This window comes from Plectropomus leopardus, chromosome 19 (assembly GCF_026936395.1).
Source record: "Plectropomus leopardus strain MGB_pleo_1.0 chromosome 19, ASM2693639v1, whole genome shotgun sequence".
In the NCBI taxonomy this organism is placed as follows: domain Eukaryota; kingdom Metazoa; phylum Chordata; class Actinopteri; order Perciformes; family Serranidae; genus Plectropomus; species Plectropomus leopardus.
Genome location: NC_142194.1, coordinates 30,473,507 through 30,493,579, shown reverse-complemented (window position 1 = coordinate 30,493,579; position 20,073 = coordinate 30,473,507). Strand labels below are relative to the sequence as shown.

The window sequence follows — 20,073 nt, the reverse complement described above, 5'->3', positions numbered from 1 at the left end:
AGAGTAAATTAGAGGAATGCAGGGAGGCATGTGGGGTGGAGGCATGAATATATACTGCACTGTGTATGTGTGGGTGAGTGACTGCCAGTAGACCTGAGCCAAAAGAAAGATTCATGTAATGAGAAGAGGGTATGAACAAATAGAAAAATGTAGAGAACAGACACAATACAGGCATGGCTGATTTCCCTATTTTCTGTTGTGAAGTTTCTCTACTTTTCAATTCATCTATCCCTCCATCCCTCCTCCTGGGAGAAAGGGAGGCATATGGTGTCGTTTAGGCTTGGCAAACTTTAGTGGAGCTATTAAAATCACTCAATGTATTAGCATCCTATAAATGAGTGAGCCAGGATGAGTTTGTGTGAGTGTGGCTGTTCTAATACTTCTATGCAGATGAGGACCAGAGCATGTCACTAGTTACAGTGTCGCTACAGGGGAACTGGGGAAAACCTGCTCATTTAAATCCCTAAGGTATGATTTTAAATACAATATTGACTCTCACCTTTTCATACTGGAGAGATGGTAATGTTACAGTACAGTGCTTATATTCACATCTAACACAGTGAATTAAGGGATTATTTTGACCAAACCAAAATTACTTATTATAGTGGAATAATTTCCAAAATGACTAACATGATTTTGGTAAGTTTTATTTTGTTTCTGTTTGAGTGATGTGTTTTATGATGAGTTAACAAGCAATCAATCTAGTCTTAGTTCAGTAAAAGAGAGAAACATGAATTGAGAGGGCGTACGGTTGTCTTTCTCTGTTTAATCAGGAAATAGGTTAAAGAATATTGCCCTTTGTTGACATCTGGTGTTGTGTAGAAATTGTTGTTGGTGCCAGGGGATTGGGGGTACGGGTGATAGTGCCACACACTGATACTGTCATGTACTGCAAACCACATTGAGATCCCAGGAGGATATGAGGTATAAAAAGTTAGATACCACCCAAACCAAGGCTAGGATTTGGTCAAGTAATAAATGATCAAATTAATATTTTTTGTACATTGTAACTATACTTTAAAATGACTACTTGTGTGTGTGTGTGTGTGTGTGTGTGTGTGTGTGTGTGTGTGTGTGTGTGTGTGTGTGTGTGTGTGTGTGTGTTTGGGTTTACAAGGACAGCATTGTCATGAAAAGGAAGACTGGTGTTTGAATAGTGTATCAGTACTTCTTTCGGTATGTTCCAGGTATGTGTGTATGTGCTGTTAGACAGATGGAGCATTTTTGTCATTTATCTGCACTTTTAAAGCCATGTGATGACAACTGCATGAGTATACAGGTCTGTGTGTACCTCAACATTTACTGACAGCACAAAACACATACATACAGGAAAGATCCATAGGGAGAAAAGCATGGACAACTGTGATAGATTGTTTGGGGTCATCTGAGGTTACTGTTTGGATGAATAGTTGGATGATGGAATAGACAGAATGAGGGACAGATGCAGAAGAGCAGGAAAAGCAGGAAGAGAACAAATAGATGGATGGCCTCTCTGTCAGAGCGGTTATTTAGAGGAGTGCTGTAAAGCTGTCTGGGAATGAACAGATTTCAGACTAATGAGCAAAAAGTAGAGCAGTTAAGGGAGTGGACAGTCTCAGCATTTCTACCAAATGAAACCAAGCTGCCACTTAAAACTGCAACACGCACACACATACACGTGTGCACACATACCTGGAACATACCGAAAGAAGTACTGATACATTATTCAAACGCCAGTCTTCCTTTTCATGACAATGCTGTCCTTGTAAACCCAAACACACGCATACACACACACACACACACACACACACACACACACACACACTCCTTCTAAAAAGTAACATACAAATGTATAAATCTGTATTCTGTGTCAATTTGAGAGGGCAGATGTTCACAAGTCTTTAACAAAACACATGGAAGGAAGACAATTGCAGGAAATAATGATAAATAAAGAAGGATGGATTTAAAGACTGAGCAGCATCAGTGTTCCTCAGTGTATTTTTTGTTTTCAGAGCTGCAATTCTTTACCTGCATAAAATTCAGGGCCATATACTGCTCCAACCACTGGATTCAGCTTCCAGCCTGCACAGGACACACACACACACACACACACACACACACACACAAACATATAAAGTTAACATCAGTACAGCTGCATGACCTTGTATCTTCTATAAAGAATTACAATACTATCATTTTTTTCCCCTTTAAAATACATGCTGTCAGAGTACCAGCCTCCGTGGCTTTATCTGTCCATTCATAGAACATTTCTGTAGAACATTGTGATGACCTTTGACCTTTTGAATATGTCAGCACTTCATCATTCTATCCTGTTAAACATTTGTGTAAAATTTTGTCACAATAAGAAAATTCTTATGTTATGGCTAGAAACACGTTATGTGTATGTCTCTTAAGCTCCAATGGATGTTTGTACCAAATTGAATGAAATTCCCTTGTATTATGGAGGTCACAATGACCTTGACCTTTGACCACCATGATATAATGAATTTAGTGTTGAGTCCAATTGAACGTTTGTACCAAATCTGAAGAACACTTAAAGTGTTTTTAAGATGTTGCATTCACGGGAATAATACAGGCGCAAGGTCATAGTGACCTTGACCTTTGGCCACCAACATCTAATCACTTCATCACTAATTCCAAGTGGACATTTTTGCAAAATTTGAGGAAATCCCCTTCAGGCATTCTTGAATTATTTCATTAATGACAAATAACTGAAAACATAATGCCTCTGGCTATGGCTATAGCCAATGATAAGACATAAAACACAAGATTAGGGAAAGATTGTGGTTTCCGTTAAAATAACTATGTAGATGATGTAAGGGACATTAACCCTCTGAGCCATTTTTACCTAGTTTTGGTTCGCCTGGACTTTTTGAGTAATATTACATTTAAAACCTCAGTCTCTCAATGCACAATGAAGTTATATACATCTTTTTTTTTTTTAGAATAACCTTGGCTATCAATCAATATTTAGGCTGTAGTGATGTCACTTGAATGTAAAAATAGTTATGAGACCATAAAGTCATAAAAAAAAAATAAATTAGACATAAATAAAAGACATAAATTAAATTGTACAGATCTTTAGTGATAAATCACCCAAAAGTATTATGCACAAGCCTTTTTTGCTGTAGAAAACCTTTCTCTCAAGTGTTAGGAATCAGAAAGTTAAAAAACAAACATTAAAACTATTACATTTCAAAAAACAGACACACTTTCCCAAAGAAAGTCCCATCTTTTTTTGTTTTGCCATTGTTTGTGTGTCCCATTATCTGTGCCATTCTGCAAAGCAGCTCCTCTCTGTGATGCTGCAGAGGGCCACATCACACTCCTGACACTTCAGAGAGGGGCCTGATTCTCCTGCCTGCTCTGCCTGCAGTGAACACAGAGTTTACATCCATATGAGGCTCTGCTGCTAGTTAGACTATCTCCTGATCTACCCATGTCTCATTATTATTATTATTATTATTATTATAGGGGCTACCAGCATTTATTCTAATGCACAAGGCGCTATCAATAACACAGAGTGAGAGATACAGTAGGATTAGGCCAATCACAGTTTGCTTCAGATGACATGTGGCAATGAAAGTGAATACAACGTGTCGCATAGTCTTCCGATTGGATGACAAGACCAATACAAACCTCTGTCCTCTCTCCAAATGAACTATGGGAAACCAATATGGCGTTCAGCATCGATGCTAATATACTTTTATCATCGAAATATGATTAAAATATGGACAGAAGACACCCAATATTGGATCTATCATCACGGATTTATTGAACAACGTCCTGTAAAAACACCTAATTTCCAGGGCTGAATGGAAAGGCTTCTAAAAGAGCTACAGTGCATCAGGGACATCCCTGTGAGTGGCACAGCTGGGACCTTTACACTGCCGAAAAAAGTAAGACGATCCGACCCACGGTCGCAGAGTTAGGACACTTTACATAAAGTGGAACACATTTTAGTCGCAGGCGACTATGCCGGGATCAGAGGGTTAACATGCATACTTTGCATAGCTACCTAAAGTATTTTGCATAATTATGATTTCACATGAGACACAAACAGTGGTCTCCAAGTTGAAAGTCCATGTTGATTTGACCCAGGCACCGCTCCCCACATACTGCAGAGGTAAACCTGGAAGCTAGAAAACCCTTTTGGCAACTCCATTGGAATTTATAGGTGCTTAGCATCCAGAATCCAGGTGTTATTATAAATCTATGGTTTTGATAAAGGAAACAATATGGTGGTTGACTGGTAACAAAATGAAAATGATACAGTAAGCTAAAATGTCTTTCTGAAAAGATTTTTGGCAAGAGATAAGCAACACAGTAAGAGACTCTTGGCTTAATTTTACTGTTTGAACTCAGTGAATTCAACCTCTATTTTCCACAATACAGGAAACAGCATAGGGCCAATTATCTGTTCACAAATTTTCATGGGGTAAGTCTCTCTCTCTTGGTCCACTTCTACACTCTTTGTGTTGTGGCTAAAGGGCAAACCAAAATGAGAAGCACAATCTATGGCGTGAATGACCGCCAAGACCAAGTGAAAATATGCGGGATAACTTAATTTGAGCTGAGCAGGGTGAAAACCCAGGCATGGGAGGAGTTTGGTGAGGCTTGGAGAATGACTTCCGGATGGATTCGAAGAGGTTCTGGACCACCATCCACCGTCTCAGGAAGGGGAAGCGGTGCTCTGTCAACACTGTGTATGGTGGGGACGGGGCGCTGCTGACCTCGACTCAGGACATTGTGGATTGGTGGAAGGGAAACTTCGAAGACCTCCTCAATCCCACCGACACGCCTTCCAGTGAGGAAGCAGGGCCTGGGGACTCGGAGGTGGGCTCTTCCATCTCTGGGGCTGAGGTTGCCAAGGTGGTCAAATAGCTCCTCGGTGGCGGGGCCCCAGAGTTGGATGAGGTCCGCCCGGAGTTCCTTAGGGACCTGGATGTTGTGGGGCTGTCTTGGTTGACACGACTCTGCAACATTGCGTGGACATTGGGGGCAGTGCCTCTGGACTGGCAGACTGGGGTGGTGGTCCCTCTTTTTAAGAAGGGGGACCGGAGGGTGTGTTCCAACTATAGGGGGATCACACTCCTCAGCCTCCCTGGTAAGGTCTATTCAGGGGTACTAGAGAGGAGGGTCCGACGGACAGTAGGAGCAATGCGGTTTTCGCCCTGGTTGTGGAACTGTGAACCAGCTCTGGACCCTTGGCAGGGTCCTACTCTGCACCGATCTGTCGTGGTGAAGAGAGAGCTAAACCGAAAGGCAAAGCTCTCGATTTACCGGTCGATCTTCGTTCCTACCCTCACCTATGGTCACGAGTTTTGGGTAGTGACCGAAAGAACAAGATTGCGGGTACAAGCGGCCAAAATGAGCTTCCTCAATATGGTGACTGGGCTCTACCTTAGAGATAGGGTGAGAAGCTCGGTCATCTGGGAGGAGCTCAGAGTACAGCTGCTGTTCCTCCGCATTGAGAAGAGCCAGATGAGGTGGCTTGGGCACCTTGAGGTAATGAACCAGATGCAACACGGACAGTTGTGTTTGGCCAAAAATTGCAATTCTGTGAGAGCTGGCTGGTTGTCCTCAGGAGGAAATCTGATGGGCGTCTCCTTCCTAATTTTCCTGGCTGTTTTTTTTTCTTTTGAGGGATGATTCGATCTGTGATCAGCGACATCATGTTGCTGTTTGACCTTCCATCTGGACTGTCATTGCTGCTTGTGGACATCTCATCTTGTCGTGAAAGGTGGTAGGACCTTGATTAAAGGAGACCCAATCAAGGAGGATTTCGACTTTGGTTTTTTTTTTGCATTTTTTCCCACTGAGATCTCAAGATTCAGTATTTTTTGTTCTTGGGCCCAAGACAGACAAAAAAACTGATTATAACTGATTCTTAAGGAAACTCAGAGGTGGAATAAAAATATTAATGGAACATTCAAGCGAAGGACCTCAGATTTAAAGGAGACTGATAACCTTAAGTGAACTTAAATGTGCGTTAAATGAGCTGATAACTACAAATAAAGGGATACTGGTCCAATAGTGGATACATTTAATTTGTGAAAAAATGGGTCAACCATTTATTTTCAATTTACTATTTAGGTTATGCTTATTTGTATTTTTTTTTTTTTTTTTGACAACTTGACCCTTAACCTAAATAGAGTTCCTCTGCCCAGTCAGTAGTTGGGTGTGTGATTTTTGTGTGGGCTGTGGGTCTTCCTTTTCTCTCGTAGATTTTGCTGCTGACCAATCTCCTTTTTGAACATAGATAATTAGTGAGCCTAGATAAATGAGTAACCCGACATCAGCTACTTGTAGATCATGGGTCTATGATATTTATTAAAACCCCAGATTTAGAATTTTACAGATACCAAACCCAGGATCAGCAGTGTAGTTTCACTTGTGAAGGGGAAAGGTTACTCTCACGTTACAGGCAGAAATGGTGGACACGCTGACAGAAGCTGACAGTCCTGACAGTAAGTTATTCCTCATTCTCTGTAACCCGTATAACATGGCAAGATGGTGAAAATAGCAAGTTAGACAGCTACTGAGCCATCTGTGGTCTTTTGGGCAGAGGAGAAAAAGGATCACCTCATCAGTTTGTTTGAGGACCAACCGTGTCTGTAACAAAGGAGCCTACATTTATTTAATGTTATTAACTGCTATGTGTCGCAGTGCCAGAATGGCTGGTTCTGCCATTATAAAGAAAAGAAGAAAATTACACACTGATTGAAACTGAAGTGAATATTTCGTGTTACAGTGTAGGAGCACAATTACAGAATTCTCTATTTGTTAATCAGCGGCGATAGGAAGATTAACAAACTATCAGCGGAGCATGGCTCTGATAGCGGAAGAAGGCAGCACAGCCTCCACCGGTCACATGGGGACGTTAGTTCCCGGATCCGAGCAGAGCTGCAGAGGGAGGATGTGTCAATGATGTGTCTAACGCATTTTAACATATTTCAGGGTTAACAACTCTCACACTCCTGGCGTGTGACACAAGCTTTCACCATCAGTCTCCCACTCTCACGACCCCAAAGCAAATCTCATGCCAAAACACTGCGACAGCAGAAGTGTTGAACAATCATGTAATGCAGTGAATGACTTTGACTCAATCCTTTTTACTTTATATATGCTTCCCCTAGGCAACATAATTAGAAATCACTCTGTAAATTTCCATTGATATGCTGATGACACGCAACTGTATATATCTATGAAACCAGATAAAACTGATCAGTTATCTAGACTTCAAACATTTGTTAAGAACATAAAAGCCTGGATGAGCTGTAATTTCTTGATATTAAATATGGCATTACCTTGACCTCTAGCACAACTGTAAGGAACCTCTGAGTTTTATTCCGTCAAGATCTATCTTTTGTCTCCCATATAAAACAGACTTCTAGGACTGCTTTCTTTCACTTGCGTAACATTGCAAAATTAGACATATCCTGTCCCAAACAGATGCCAAAAATTTAGTACACGTATTTGTTACTTCTAGGCTGGATTACTGTAACTCTCTAATATCTGGTTGCCCCAACAAACCTCTTAGGTCTCCCCAACTGGTGTAGAACTCTGCTGGACGTGTGCTAACAGGAACCAAGAAAAAGGATCGTATTTCTCTTGTTTTAGTTTCCTTGCACTGGCTCCCTGTGAAGTCCAGAATTGAATTTAAAATCATCCTCCTCACTTACAAATCTCTAAATGGTCAGGCTCTATCCTATCTGTCGCAGCTCATTGTTCCCTACCAACCTTCAAGATCACTGCGCTCTGAAAACACAGGGGTACTTGTGGCTCCCAAAGTCTCCAAAAGTAGGATGGGAGTCAGTTCGCTGGTCAGGGGCAGACACCATTTCCACTTTTAAGGGTAGACTTAAGACCTTTCTCTTTGATAAAGATTCTAAGGCTCAGGTTACCTGGGCCAGCCCCTAGTTAGGCTGACATATGTTTAATCAGTCGGGGGACTTTCTATGATACAACTATGAGCTCCTTTTTCCCTCTCTTGCTCCCTCCATCTGCAAATTCATCTCTGTTTATTGCATTACGCTAACTCCCTTGGCCTCTCCGGAGAATTTTTGCTCCCTTGTTTCCTAGTGTAGTGACTAAACATTTCCTATTGTCGTATCACTCTGGGCTTGACTGGGTAGGGTATAGTAGATGCTTGCAAAAAACAGAATGTCCAGAAAATGTTGTTGATTTGACATAAAAACTGATCTTGATTTATTGTTCCATATTTTACAAAAATGATGATGGTCAAAATGTATGTATTAGATTCTCAAAATTATAAAGCAATCTGATCAGCAAAAATTAAAAATAATTTACCAGTTGCAAACTAAGGCAATGTCTAAAGACTGTGTGCTTCCCAGCCAAAAGCCACCACTATGGTCCTCAGCACTTCCTAAAAGGTAGTCGAACTCCCCACCTGCAGAGGGAGCATGCTAAACAGAAAGTGACCTTCTACTGCCATTATTATGAGTCACGCATGCACTATCAATATACGTATGGGACTTTTATTAACATCCACAATATCTGCACATAACATAACATGTTATCATAGTGTGCATTTAGTAATTTTACAACATTCATAATCATTATTGTAATATGGCATGTGTTTGTTACCATTATTACTGTGCATCCCTCTCTCTTCCCCTCTCTCTTTCTCTTTCCTTTTTGTCATTATTGTAAATGGTAAATGGTAAATGGACTATACTTGTATAGCGCTTTTCTAGTCTTACTGAGCACTCAAAGCGCTTTAACGCTACATGTCACATTCACCCACTCACACACACATTCACACACTGGTGGCCAAGGCTACCATACAAGATGCCACCTGCTACTCAGTAATCATTCACACGCACTCACACTCCGATGACGCAGCATCAGGAGCAATTTGGGGTATTTTGCCCAAGGATACTTCGACATGTTGTCCAGAGGAGCTGGGGATCAAACTGCTGACCTTATGATTAGAGGACGACCCACTCTACCTCTGAGCCACAGCTAATAATCGTAATGTTTCTTCCACCCCCACACCCCCCTCCAGAGAGGAGCTTCTCCTAACAGCACCAAAGTGTCTGAATGAGTCTCCATGGGTCTCCAAAGCTTCCCAGGGGGTTATGAGACCCTCTTGATTTTGAAGGCTGTTAAAAACATGAAAAAAAAATAAAGTAAAACAAAATAAAATAAAGCAACTCAGATAATTAAATGCTATTGTATTTTTTAAGTTTCGATTAATGTTCAACATATACTTTTTTAAAAATCTTATGGGGCACTGTGAGTACCTGAACACAAACTGTATTCAGATCTGTCTTAAAAAAAGCAAAAAAAAGAGGGGGAATCTCTCAAAAAAGAAGCCTTTAAAGAATGAATGATTGTAAGTATATCTTATATATAGCTGGGACACATCATCTCTCCTGAAGGGTATTAATCGCCACACAGCTGATATATATTATCTTTAAAGTTTTAAACAAAGTATAATATAAAATATCCCTAAAATATGTCTTCAGTTTACTCAGTGATAGTACAGAGGTGCCTGAAAGCACAAAAAGTTGGGAATCACTGTACATGGTCCAGCCAAATACTAGGTTTTAACTTAGTTTTCATATTGCAAGCACATAACTTAACACTTTTCATACCCACCATCATGTCATGATTTATGAAGAGTATTTATGAAATATCTAAACTTCTCCAAACTCTCTCAAGGGTGTTTTTTTTTTTTTGGGGGGGGGGGGTGTTGCTGATCTTTTAGGTAACATCCCTTTCTACAAATTTCTTGCAGATTCTTGGGTCATTACTTTCTAAGCTGCTCATCGCCTTTTTCCCATGTTTTTTAAAGAATTTAAGTCAATTTGCTCAGGTTTCAAAGGGTTAACATTATAAGAATTAACATCTTTTTTAGTCTAAAATCTTTCAGTATTGCATAATTGTGTTTTACTACATCTTCTGCTGTTTTGGTGAACATGTTTTAAAATTTGGAACCAACTGGGGACCTTCTTTCTTCTTTCTTAGAATTATTTCACACATGTACAAATATGCAGTCATAAGAAATGTTGATTGTTGTGCACTGTAGTTCTTATTGTCTGTTTTCAGTCAACTGTATTTATCGATCTATTTATATAACCGTTTGCTCAACCACTGCTGAACCCAATGAGGCAGATTGACCAGAACTGAGAGAGAGAGTAAGAGAAAGAAGAGTGTGTGTGTGTGTGTGCGTGTGTGTGCGTGTGTGTGTGTGTGTGTGTGTGTGTGTGTCTGTGTGTCTGTGTGCGCGTGTGCGGCGTGCGCATGTGCGGCGTGCGCATGTGCGCTTGTGGCCTGATGACAGTGATGAATGGAAAATCCTTCAGTGCTCATTCTCTCTTTCTCTGCACCCTCCAACAGGATAGAGGTGTGTGTCTATGTGTGCATGTGTGTGTGGAGGAGAGGTGCTGACATGTCTAGCCATTTAATTCCTTCCCTTGTTCATCCATCTCCTCTCTCTTTGCTTCTCTTGCTTTGCACCATCTCTGTCATTTGCTCCCTCTCTCTCGCCTCCACTCTTTTATTCCATTTACATGAATGGCTGTCTGTGAGAGAGACGGAGGAGAGAAACACACCCTAAAGGCCCTTCTCTCCCTCTTTACCAGTGACTCCTTGCTCTTTTATTGGCTCTATTCATTTGGAACCCCTCCTTCTTAAAATCCCCCCTCCATTTCTGACCATCCTCTTTCTCTGCTGCTCTTTTCCTTTTATCCGTGCTGACTAAGAACATATTTCACTTTGCTATTTGCATGATATTTCAAACCAAATTGACCACCTCTTTGCTTTTGGTTTGTCTTTCCATTTACAGTCCAGGCTAATTGGGTGCAAGTGGATCAAAATGATTCACTTCCTCTACACAACCATGAGATCTATTGCTCTGTACTGTAGCCGGGTCTGATTTTGTTAGTGAATGGAATAATGGGCAAGAAGACTAGAGAGTGGAGAAAAAAGAGTACAGGAAAAAGACATGAGAGTGGGAGAAATTAAAGGAGAGCAGCAATTAGAAGATGGACAAAGGACATCAAAAGACATGGAAAAAAGTCTGAAGACTTACCATTTGTATATGGGTTTGCCACCTTTTTGTTGGTCATTACTCTGGCTGTGGCATTGTTTACCTGTCAACAGACAGACAGCAGTTAGCTTGTGAGCAAATACATACACACATACACACATACACACAAACACACATGCACGTACGCACGCACGCACACACACGCACACAAACCAACAAGAAGAGCCTGTGCATACAGTGGGTATTCCACATCTCAACCACTTTCCATGCCATGCTGGTATTTTATCATTTCAGCAAGTGAAGGTACATGCAGTGAGTCAAATGTCTGATGCTGAAACACATCAGTGACATCAGAGAAAATAAATGAGAGAAAGGTCAACCAACAGACATGAATGAACAGACATTGAAGTTTTTAAGACCTTCAAAAGTTATTAGTTAGTCAATATTTTAATTTAAGATCTTAAAAAGGTGTTAAAAAACTTAAGATGTTTCACATGTTGCAATTACTATCCAAAGGATATCCGTAGTACATCCTACATCCATACTGTCTGCTCTGATACACACATATTCTCACTCCAAACTGCTAAAATACAGCAGCTTGGTCAATGGCCCTCCCTCAAACTATGACACTCTAGGTACCCATCTATTGCATCAGTTTTGGACCTGTTAGTTTTCCCTTTTTAAATGCATGGTGTCTTTGTGTTTACAGGAAATGTCGGTTTTGGCATCAAAATCACTTCAGGCAATAATACAACTTAGTAGGGTTTAAAACATGACTCGTATTTGGGTTACAAGAAGATCATTTGTAACATAACTTGAGTTACATATGTATCTTCACCAGTATGCCACATATGTCATGTGACATTGATTATGTTATGTAGTGAAATAAATCTCTTTGTTAACTTTCAAACAGGACACAAAAGTTGCTCTTACACTGCCTGTTCAAGGGGAAAATGATGTGCCGTTATGCTGCCTAACCATTCTGTAAATAAAATACAATCGCAGAAAGGGAGGACAGAGTGATTTTGTCTCTGAGCCGAGAATGAGGGGAGTAACAGCCATGGAGCAAGGTCTGTATAAAATGTAAGGCTGTAAAGAGGTGACCCTGGATAGGGCAAGTGTGACATTTTGATGACGTGTTATGAGTACAACCCACTGTGGGAGATTTAAAAAGAAGCTGTTAGCGGTTAACAGCTAATTCAAAGAATAAGAACAGCAGTTGTAAACATCTACAAATTGGAAAAGTCATGAGCTTCGGATGCTCCTTACTGTCCGATCAGAGGACAGGATCAGTTTCCATAAAACAGGGAGGCAAAGTCATGTTATTGACGTGTTAATGCCATTGTTGTTATTAAGAAAGCATTGCTGACATTTAGGTTTTATGTCACACTATAAGCAGACACTGTTGTGTTACAAATCATGCCTCTTATGACTCCCAAAGCTGCAATGCAGTGTATAATCAGACACTGGGTGGAATGATGTCACTGTTGTTTGGTTGTGTGTAAAAATGCAAAGGAGGCATAAAGAAAGGACCTATAACAACCTAGCACAACCTCTGTAAAAAGGGCTAAACAGCTGTCTCCTGGGTGAAAGGCTTTTGTTTATTTGATCCACCCTGATCTTTTCCCTATAATGACTCTCCTGCTCTTCATACTACTTTTGTTGCTTTGAGTGTCTCGGACATTTTTTTACTGCAGTTCTGTGAAACCCCTTACGTCTCATACAGATGCTACAGGGTCCCCTGTGCATTGGGATAATATGGTGAGGGCCACTCACCAAGCTGCTGTAGTTGACGGCCTGGGGTTGAGAATAGGATATAGACACACAACTGCTGGACTTCACAACACACTGCTGGAAATTCCCAAATTCTTCAGCATTGTACTGCACATGTCTTTGACAGTTTCCCAGTGAGCCTGATTTGGGCAATTTGCCAATTAAAAAGATGTTGATCTTGAGGTGAGAATTTTGTGTTTCCATATGTTTTCCTGTACAGCCACTATTATGTTATTTTGAAAGCTGTGTCTCCTTATGAAGATGGGAAACACGTCATATCAACAAGGGTTCCACATGAAACTTGGGCCACAGTTTATGTTACAGATTTATTATTTAGTAATAATTTCACAACAGAGGCTTTTGGCCAATTTTCACTTGACCCTCTGACAGGTTGACTTGCATGCAGCTCGGTCTCCGAGAAATTACATCTATATACCACACATTTGGTGACAGCAAATATGTTTGGAGGGAATGTAATGCCATCTGGATTATATTTTCTCTTAACATAACAAGGAAACCAACAGATTTGCCAAATCATTAAAATATTGTTATGTCAAAATAGTTTGTTTTCTAATTGTATTTGTTTTTGCAAGATGATATATGCTCATTGGGAACAAATCAAAAGCATCAATAGATTTTTCATGATCCTATTTAAGTACTCAAATCTCTTGGTTAAGGTTAGAACTATGGTGGTCTGTGTTAAAGATGTGTGTAACAAGCATTTTTACTTTATCAACAAGTAACAAAACCTTTCTAACCTGAAGTGCTTTTGTTGCCTTAACAACAGCTCAGCTGTCAGAATCCTGTATTTTGTACAATCACAAAAAAAAACTTTACTGGGGAACATTATACAGGCAGTGTTTACATTTCTTCAAAAAATGTTGACAGGAAAACATGGAAGTATTGCCATTATTATCAGTGTTAGTATTTAAGGCCGGGTTAAAATAATCCATTTATCCGATTCAAATTGATCTTCATTTGAACAATCCGATATCGCTTGATAAAATGCATGATCAGTCTTTTAATATGTGCTTTTTCTAGCTAATTTCTTGAAAAATTTACAGCATTGGTTCTCTAGGAATCTCTTTTACATTCAAGCAAAACTGCTGAAATACGCCTTGTGGAAGGGATATTGAATCAAAATGAATCAAATTGGACTGAGAATCAGGAATCAAATCAAATCAAGACCTTGTGGAAGGAAATCAAATCAGTTCAGGAAATCAGTGGTGATATCCTGCCCTATTAGTATTAGTATTAATGTTGGTATTAGTTTTAGTATAAAATGTAATTTCTCAGAGACAGGGCTGCTGCATGTTCCTGAATGTGTACAGTTGTCAAGGTAAAATAAAAAGCCTGCAGACAGACAGAAAGATGGAAAGATGCGGGAGATTTTCCTTGCTACAAGAGGATGGTGACATGAAAATGGAACACCAGCTGCTACAGTTTGAGGGCAACTGGTTTTAACAAAGGATTAGACACACTGCCATTTTTTCAACATTTGGAAGGAGATAATTTTCACTAGGGGAGCTTCTAACTCAAATCAAACTGTGATCTTATGCCCATGCTACTGATGCAAACACACATGACTCAAGCCATCATGAGCAAAGCAGAATCCACCATTTGTGTCAGAAAACACTGCAACACACACTCACACACCACTGAAAAAGTCTGAAATCTTCTTTTTGTCATGCACACTTACGGATCAGGGTTCGGCATGCAGCGTTCAAGGTGCAGCAGGCAGGTGGGAGAGAGGATAAGGATGGAAGGAGAGAGGGGAGGGAGGGAGTATGGCAGGAAATGTCAGGCAGGCAGAGAAAGGAAAGAGAGAGTCGGGGAGGAGGAGGGGAGTTAAAAAGGAGGGGGACAAGAGGTAAGGAGAGACAGGAAAAGGAAGGCACCTCTATTTTGCGTCCCTCTACGATTGTACCATTTAGTTTCTCCCGTGCACGGTCAGCATCTGCACTTGTTTCAAATGTTACAAACCCAAAGCCCTGCAGTGGCCAGGGGGTGGGGGTGAAAATCAAGCGACAAAGGAGGGAAGTCCCAAAATAAAATGATGAAATAAACAGGAAAAAGAAGAGAGAAGAAAAAGACACAAAGCACACATGAGAGAGCTTGCAGGTCAATAGGAGATCTACATCTAGAAGCAGAAGCCAGAGAGACATCAGAGTCATTATTGCAACAGAGCTGCAGTTACAGAAAGTAAAGTTGGGAATGCAGGGCATCATACCAGAACCCCAGTCATACTTCAGTTACAACCACATCAGAGTGGAGTGTGTGTGTTGTGTTTGTGTTTATTGTCTGTTCCTTCTCGCATCCCAGACTATGCCACACATGTATTTTTTGGGGGGGATGTGCGTGTGTGTGTGTGTGTGTGTGTGTGTGTGTGTGTGTATGTATGTGTTGTTGTAGGATGCAGTTGCTCTGCTGGTGTGCAGAGGCCCTGTGGAAGAGCAGATAAGTGCCATACAATTACAATCTCAAAGGCATCACTCAGCCGTGACTTTCTGAGCCCCAGGACGCAGCTCACTCAAACAGCCCGTATGTGGTAAAACATGCCTCCAAACCCTAAACTGCTAAGCCTCATCCATCCTTGTCAATGAGCTTAAAGCAGGCAGAGAGTGAGGGCCAGAGAGTCATCTGTGTGTAAAGGGCTCAATATTAAACCTCAACAGTGTGGTTGAATGTACTGGGGTCTAAATCAGGAATTTTCACTTTATCAGCTTGCAAAGATATATAAAACTGAATGACAATATTTTCTTTTTTTTCATTTCCTGTGTGCGGGGATACATTGGCAGAAATGGAATTTGAAATAATCAGTATGTTTTATTTTTTATAGGATCACCTCAAAATAAGAATTGTACCTTTGAATGAGCATAGGGAGCAGGTCCTCATTTATGGAGATCAACATGTTGCACCGCTATGTTTCTGCGGTAGCCCAGAATGGAAAATTGAAACATTGGTCCTAGATTTGCTATTGGCATTTTCATGTGTTTGCATTGGCCACTGTGGTAAGAAGCTCAACCGCAATGAGCAGCGCTGGAGTTACACTATTAACATCAAAGTTCTTATCCAGTGTTTCTAGCAGTTTAAATCACTGGATTTGTTTGATCTAGAGAGGAAGAGACCTTTGTGAATAATTCAGCTTTCTGTGAAACCTCTTGTACACTTGTATCTTATCTCTGAAATAAGTACCTGCAGAAACATGCCAAAGTGCATCAGAAATACCTGGATTTTTAAGCTGAAACTGCTTCATTCAGTTTTTGATCAATTGAAATCACAGGATGTGTTTGTTTTGGAAAGAAAGAGACCTCTACAGATAATTTGGTTCACAATGAAAACCTCCTAAACATCTGGACAAAAAATAAAAAAGGTGAACACATATCAACTTACGGAAAATTTTGTGGGGAGGCAACCCATCCTCGAGATGGCAAACCATGTCCAACATTCACTCATTTTAACATGAAACTGCTTTATTCTGTGTTTAGAGCAGTTTTAAACACCTGGTTTGTGTGTTTTGGAGAGGAAGAGACCTCTGTGGATAATTCAGCCCCTTTAAAAAACAAAAAAACAAAAAACATCCTTAACAATGAAAACTGAAGAAGTGAGACTGAGAAGTTTTAGTTGATTGCAATCTGCAATTCACTGCTAGACACCACCAAATCTCCCTAAATTTTACACATGTAACCTTTAAAATTGCTTGCTTCACGGAAAAACATTTTTTATGACAATGTGTATTTTTTCATTTGTTGTTGTTGCTTTAGAAATAACTTGTATTAGTTACTTTAAGGACCTATCACCAGGTCAAGTGCTGAAGCGTCAGATTGAAGCAACATCAACAAAAATAGGTTTGAGAGGCCAAGAAAGACAAACAGATGAATAATCAGAAAGACTACAGAAATGTGCATTGTTATTTTTTCCTGCTTATATTTTTATTGTTGTTGACTTATTTTATTTGCCATGTTTGAAGTAAAGATCTATAAAGATCTGTTGCTCAGGCGCTCGTCAGGGTAGTTATGTCCTCATGGGTTGGAGTGGCCAAAATACATGTGCTGTCATGCTGATGTACTGCGGTAAGCGTGTTACCTCACTTCTGGTGCCTCTTTGTTTGTGTCTGTGATGCTCTTGCTAACATACCCAGGCAATCTTCTAACTTGCTCCTTACTTCGGCTGCTTCTTACTTGCCTGTGATAAACTCACTCAAGTTTTACACAAACACTCACCGCTGTCTTCACCTCTCAGCGCTTTTCCTGTTCAATCACATAGCTGTTCACTCACCGTTAGCTCGTTAGCTACTTTAATACTGGTTAGCAATGGTGTCTCCCTCCTCTGCTGCTCTCTCATGCTTGGTGTGTCAGATGGTTAGTTACTCCTATGCCTCCTTTAGCAATAATGGTACTTACCCCAGCAACCCCCCTACAGTTTGGGTGACTGTCCAAGGAAAGCATAGTAACAAGCCCACGGTTCATTGCTTAACCCCCCTTCACGTTTCAAAAAAGTTCTCCCTGTTCAGCGACACACCCGCTGAGGACACGACTTTGGAAATTGGCAGCTCTGTTTTGCAAAATATGAAGTTAGTGACACCAGTGGCCATAGTAAAATGCATCCCTCGGGCCAGGCCGGGCAAAGCTGAGTCAAATGTAAAGCTGCTGACTAACGCCAAGCATAGATTTGGTAAGACTGTTATTCATGTCGGCGGTAATGACACCCGGTTACGCCAATCAGAGGTCCCCATAATGAACATGGAGTCAGTGTGTACGTATGCAAAAAGGATGTCGGACACTGTAATTTTTATCTGAACCCCTCCCCAATCTGAGCAGTGATGACATGTTTAGCCGCATGTCATCATTCAACCACTGGCTGTCAAGGCGGTGTCTGGCAAATGATGTGGGCATGGTAGATAATCTGCATTCTTTCTGAAGAAAACCTAGTCTTATCAGGAGAGACAGCATTCATCCCACTTTGGATGGAGCCGCTCTCCTCCTCTCTAGGAATCTGGCCGAGATTATTAGAGGCTCAAAGCCATGACGATCCAGAGTTGGGACCAGGGGGCAGAGTTGCAGTCTTACACACTTCTCTTTTTCCTCTAGCACAGTCGTACACCCCTAATGTAATAAAAATGGTAGCTGTCCCAACCACCTTAATTGACTTATTGATTGCCTCTGATAAAGGACTGTTACGCAACTGTATCTATGAAGCCAGATGAAACTGATCAGTTATCTAGACTACAAGCATGCACTGAGGACATAAAAGCCTGAATGAGCTGCAATTTCCTGATGTTTAATTCAGATAAAACTGTTCAGATAAAACTTGTTCATGGTCATAAACACCTCCTTTTAAAAGGAGTATCTGAGGCTGTGGCTCAGAGGTAGAGCAGGTTGTCCCGGCTCCTCCGGGCAGCATGTCAAAGTGGGCAAGATACTGAACCCCGAATTTCTCCCGCATCATCGGAGTGTGAGTGAATAATTACTGAGTAGCAAGTGGCACCTTGTATGGTAGCCTTGGCCACTAGTGTGTGAATGTGTGTGTGTGTGTGTGTGTGTGTGTGTGTGTGTGTGTGTGTGTGTGAATGGGTGAATGTGACAATGTAGCGTGAAAGCGCTTTGAGTGGTCAATAAGTCTGGAAACGCGCTATACAAGTTACAGTCTATTTACCATAATTTCAAAATGACATTGCCTTGGCCTCTAGCACAACTGTAAAGTCAGATTTCCACCGCTTGCATGTGCGTTGCGTTACTGCTCCACTGCTGTTTTGCTCCGTGCTCCGTCATCCGTCAGTCCCCACCGGTTGCGTTTTGAGTCCGTCATGGTACAACGCTTCCGGATCAGCTGGAGTGGCGAAACCGAGGGGTTCTCATGGTAATTACAGAATCATGCGCAGTATATCAGTACAGAAGAAAAAGTAATAACTCCATTCACTCCATGAATGAGTTATAGTGATGTCGATTCACTCCCATAACTCCCAATAAGTTGTTCCACACCATTTCCATTCAATGGTTGTCCTTATAAAAGGATGTGTGGTGTCAAAAAATAATTTCCACATCCATAATTAGCTTCTCTTCGTCCATGTGGTCGGTAGTGACTTTTCTAAAATCTCTGACCTGATGAATACAGGCCTGGATACGCTCACTGTGACGTTTTGTTGATGTACTGTAGTTAAGTGAAATACGATCAGTCGTAAAAATGGAGTATTTTATTTTGAAAAGTAACCGGATGTTTTAATGTTGTATCGCTGTCTGATTTCCTGTCTGCTCTGTGTTGAATTTTGCTGAATTTATGCGAAGTGATCCGGCGTCTGGCAAATATGGAGGCTTGAGTATCTGATGCGCAAGCCTTCGGACTGCCGGAGCTGGGACAGAGTCGATCTGCAGCGCAGTGCAGCGGAGCTGGTGAAAATTGACATAGACAAAAGTGCAATCTATTTGCTCCGTCTGCTGTGACTGAGTGGAGCTGGACCGCTCATGGATCTGGTGGAAATCTGGGGTCAGTTACTAGTTACTGCCAGCCTTTCGCATATCCACCATTGCACACTGCCATACAAATGGACACTTACGACTGGGGAAGATAATGGAAAAGGCTTTCTTGAGCTCTCTCTAAAAAATATAAATTTTCTCTCCACAATTAATTTCTTCAGGATTCATCACTAGGCCCTGGTGGCTGACCTGCATGGTTACGTCACTCTCTGTGCATCGTCCTGATTAGATTGATTCTGTTGATAGAAATGAAATTACAAAGAGGTTTGCTGCACAGAAGGGTCTTTGTTTCAAACCTGTGAGAACTCCTGGAGCCAGTTGTACCAACTGGTCTTAATTAAGCCTGGTCCTAATTGCTAAGTTGGGCTTTGTTAAGGCCATTCTTTACAATGGACTTTTGGTCATGTGCACCAACCAAACCTCAGCCTCATCTAAACTATGCCTGGTCTTAGCGATGTGCGTTCATGTGAATGCCCAGCAACTGCTGCTTAGCAGCTCATGCGTTGCAAGGAGGAGAGAAAACTGAGTTAACTTACAACTCATGAACAGACAGACAGATGTGTTTTTAGCAGTGATATTTAAGAGGATCGTCTGAACGGACCACAGTGACACTTTCCAGCGACACTTTCGAGTAAGTTTATATAGTGTTTCTTCTGTTTAATGTGCTGCTGCTGACAGATAATTAGCTTGCTATCTTGTTTTACAGTGGACATTAGCAGTAGGGATGTGCATATTATAATATTAGATTGTGAAGAATTAGAATGTGTTCACGATCTGCTGTCAGAGGGATCATTGTATCGTGCTACA

At 41.0% G+C, this 20,073-nt stretch overlaps 1 protein-coding gene across 8 annotated transcripts in view; it reads right to left on the bottom strand.

The window, feature by feature from the left end:
* rbfox3a (RNA binding fox-1 homolog 3a) overlaps positions 1-20,073 on the bottom strand; it is a 939,385-nt gene that overhangs the window by 39,247 nt on the left and 880,065 nt on the right. For 6 of the 8 annotated variants that reach the window (XM_088070022.1, XM_088070024.1, XM_042507330.2 and 3 more), the window contains 3 exons: positions 14,692-14,784; positions 11,063-11,123; positions 2,008-2,061 (listed from right to left, as the gene is read on the bottom strand). In XM_088070022.1, coding sequence (XP_087926148.1) covers positions 2,008-2,061; positions 11,063-11,123; positions 14,692-14,784 — 208 coding nt within the window. The remainder of the gene's footprint in view (positions 1-2,007; positions 2,062-11,062; positions 11,124-14,691; positions 14,785-20,073) is intronic. The other 2 variants (XM_088070025.1, XM_088070027.1) reach the window with 1 other exon arrangement.